Here is a 3,874-nt window from a genome sequence, read left to right as displayed (position 1 = left end):
TGCGCGCGCGCGCGCAGCGGGGGTGTCTGCCGTGGATAACAGAGCAGGCAGGATGGGGAGAGGACGAGGAGAAGAGCGGTAGACCTATTTCTAATTTAATTTGATTTATTTAATTCGATTTTTATTGTTTTTATCGTCCTGCAGGCTCTGAGAGAAAAACATTTTGGAGCTGAGTTTGTTTTTTAAATAAAAATCGTTAGTTTACTCTAAAGCAAAATGAGGGAAAATCTGTGTCAATTACAGACATTCTGTTCACGTGAGCAGCTGTCAGTCAGCACCTGTCAACCTCCAGAGGCACGACGGAGCGTGTCTGAACCAATCACTTTTGTTGACATTGATCAGCTGACTGATTTAAATACATCTTAGCATTCATGAGGTACTTTACATTGACTGTTTATGGTTGAGTGTGGGCGTGTAGAGGGTAGAACATGAGGCGGGACCTCGTGCGCAAACTCTGACGTGCAGCTGTGATTTATAAAGGAAAGATGCGCAGAAACGTGCGTACAGTACGTACGGTTTTATAAATCTGAATTTTTTTTTGGCGTACGCAATTTCCGCCTTTTGGCCGTACGTTCACTTTTAGTATGGTTTCCACGCAATCCTTTATAAATGAGACCCCAGAAGCTGAAAGCTAAAGCCACATAGGATGAGCACCCCCTAGTGGCTGGTTTCAGTACAATTCTTAGGTCCCGCCCCTTCCTGTAAACAAATGGGGCATACTTCTGGTTTTAAAAATAACCCTTGCTGCATCTGAATARCCTTTGCAGTCGATGATATCCCAGGCTTCATTGTGTCGTCATCCATTTTTAAGAAAATCATAAAAGGCAGAGTTTGAAAGTCATTATAGACCAAAGAATTAATTGTATAGCAACTAAGCTAAAGAAATTTATGCTTCAATGTGATGTTAAATAACAGGACATTACCATTACTAATACTGGAACTTTTGTACTTTTTTTTTTTACTTGTACAAATCATACTGGCTTATGTCCAAATACAAAACCCATCTTGAGCAGACAATTGTATCACAATGAACACAAACAATGAACCAAAATACAATAAATTAAAAACTTCAATAGCAATTATACATTAAAGGAATGTTTTACAACACTGAAGTACATTTTGTGACTGATTAACTGAGTTTAAGATGCAGTCTTGTTTTTTCAGCCATGTACGTTAAATAGAGGAAGAGAGTCAGTGTGTCTTATCAATATGAGGCCTCTGTAATAAAAACAAAGTRGGTTTATGTAAAAGGTCCCACCTTTCCAGGTGTGTGACGTTACTTTAAGAACGTGATTCATTAATCATTAGGCAGTCTTCTCATAGAACAGCTGGGGACAGAGGCCGGCTACTAAGGTTGTTGTTTTTTATTATTATTATTTTGATAACCACCAAGGCCTTTTGACTCACAGAGCTGCTGCTGCCTGACTGGGGGGTCTTTAATGGAGTCAGATTTTGAATAAACATTTTAGAAGAGAATCAACTGGGTTTCTGCTAACTTCTTCTGACTTCCAATTCATTGAACATGGGTTTTCCTACAATAGAATTATAAAGCCATAGTGCTGATACTGGAGCTAAACACAAATTATTAATGTTTTTTTATTTATTTACATTTAACATAAAAAAAAACACATTAAATTTTGTGAAGTTATTCCTTCTAAGAAAAGATGTGTGAATAAATGTTCCAACGCATTTTAAGTTTTAAGCATTTATGGCTGATGTGATGTAAAACGTAACTATGGTAAGGGGCTAGTGCATGGTTTAACAACCGCTATACACAGCACACCCTGATTTTGAAGGGTGTGGTCTCAGTGGGCTGCAACCCCTGAATTGAGACAGCCTCAATGACTTCTATCTGACATAAAAAAAAAAAAATAAACTCACGTCACACGACTGACAACAAAATATCCTGTTAGCATGTTGGAAGGGTAAGTAGGCGGGACTTTCACATCAAGGGTACAAGAAGATCAGTTGTGACTGGTTGGTTCCTGCCTGCATTTACTGAGTCTAAACTGGTTTAACAAGGACTCACCCCAGCTTGTAAACTCCCACTTCATTTCCACGTAGAAGTCTTGGGCCTGAACCAAGAAGCAGATGAGATGAAGAAAAGAAAAAGAATGAGAGAACAACAAAGAGAGAGAGAGAAAAAAGACTTAAAAAACCAGTCAACTCTAATAAGTCAAAACAACTACAGAACCAATAAAATGACAGTTGGAGGAGGCAGAGGTGTGGGGGAGCTGCCTCTGTGATGTGAGTTAAGCACATTCGCAGAGAGTGAAGTATTGTGTCTGCCACAAGAGCGTGGAGCGTTTTCTGTGTGTGTCAAAGGAAAGAGCATTGGAGCAGGAACACAAGAGCAGCGAGARGACCCGCTGCTGCTGCTGCAGGAGTTTGACCATCATCTTCCTGCATGGGCCACCTTAGCTTCATCACTAAAGCTGCTGTGCCTCTAATCATAAAAGTACTTCCTCCTCCAGGAGCAACTATGAGTCTGATTACCCAGAGACTCGGATATGTGCAGCACGAAGACAGATCCTTTTGGCGTGTCTCCCTTGTTGAATAGTAAACAAAGTTATAAATACCTTCAAAAAGAATACCTCGGGCTGAAAATGACACGTCTACAGTTTAGACGAAAGCGTATTTATTTGAAGTTTGTGCATGAATGACATCTAAGAAATGTGAACAGCTTTTTTTCCCCCTTTGCATCTGTGTGTGTGTGTGCGGTCCTTAGAGGTTTTATGTGTGTGTGAAATCCCACTTGTCGCAGTCGCTCTAGCAGGACGGGGATGCCCGCCAGCCTCTTGGCGGTCCTCTGGTAGTCACGGTACTGGAGCACGAGACGCACCAGCTCCGGGTCTCTGGTGCTCACTGCCTCTTGAAGAACTGAGCAAGAGAGAGAGAGAGGGGGAAGGGAGAGAGAGAGAGAGACGGACGGTAAAACACTCAAGCCTCATCTAAAATTTATGTGAACAAGCAATTTGAGGGGTTGGTGAGACCCGCTGAAAGTGAGGCAGGCCAAAGGAGAAGCTGGTTGGACCAATTACTGCTGTTGGCCCATAATTCATCTGGATGACACTCTGCTTTTTATCTGTATGAGAGGTTCCACACTCCAGCAATTACACACCAATGCTGCTTCGCTTTCATTATTACCAAACATCAGAGTTAAACCTAATAAACACGCGCACAGCTACGGCTGAGACGAAAGGACACACGGGTCATTAACAGTCGTCCAGCTGTTCAGGAGATATTTTGCTGACAGTCAGCGAAATTGGCCGTCTGTGAGTCCATGCACACACAGACAAAGGCAACAACGAAATACACCATCAACAACTTTCTATGATGGTAGGTAATGAAAGGAACGACACAGAAAACTATTTACAGTAGAAGTGGGGCTGTGTTTCAGTGGCAGTGCTCTGCTTTAGATTTTTTATAACAAGGAAGGTGAGCAGACTAGGGGTGTCCCAATACTAGTTTTTCTCAAACTGAGTACAAGTACGAGTACTACTCATCAATGCAGAGTACCGATACTGAATACAGAACTTAAATATGACAACATATAAAGCTCGAAAAAGTCAATTTTGCATTATACCCACACCCCACCCTTCAAACAGGAAACAGACAAAAATTGCCCTTGAAATGTAAACTGTAACATGTTCAATGAAATATTGATACTAGTACTGGTATCTGTCCCAAGTATTGGGGTATTGTGTATGCGAATTTGTAAAAATGTTGGGAGCTGGCCTGATACTAATACCAGCAGTGGTAAGCAGCACTAATCTAAAAATTTGTTCCACTATCCCTAAAACACTAACTCAAATACAGCGGGTAAAATAAGTATTGAACACGTCACCATTTTTCTCAGTAAATATATTACTAG

The 3,874-nt window shown here is 41.1% G+C and overlaps 1 protein-coding gene across 1 annotated transcript in view; it reads right to left on the bottom strand.

Moving 5' to 3' along the window:
• Positions 1–2,880, bottom strand: part of ankrd13b (ankyrin repeat domain 13B) — a gene marked incomplete at both ends in the record, with an annotated part of 28,688 nt that extends 25,808 nt beyond the window's left edge. Inside the window, 2 exon segments of the mRNA XM_014022533.1 lie at positions 2,030–2,075; positions 2,756–2,880. Coding sequence (XP_013877987.1) covers positions 2,030–2,075; positions 2,756–2,880 — 171 coding nt within the window.
• Between the last annotated feature and the right edge of the window lie 994 nt (positions 2,881–3,874).

The sequence above is a fragment of the Austrofundulus limnaeus genome, unplaced genomic scaffold, assembly GCF_001266775.1.
Source record: "Austrofundulus limnaeus strain Quisiro unplaced genomic scaffold, Austrofundulus_limnaeus-1.0 Scaffold334, whole genome shotgun sequence".
In the NCBI taxonomy this organism is placed as follows: domain Eukaryota; kingdom Metazoa; phylum Chordata; class Actinopteri; order Cyprinodontiformes; family Rivulidae; genus Austrofundulus; species Austrofundulus limnaeus.
This window is presented reverse-complemented; position numbering and strand designations above follow the sequence as displayed.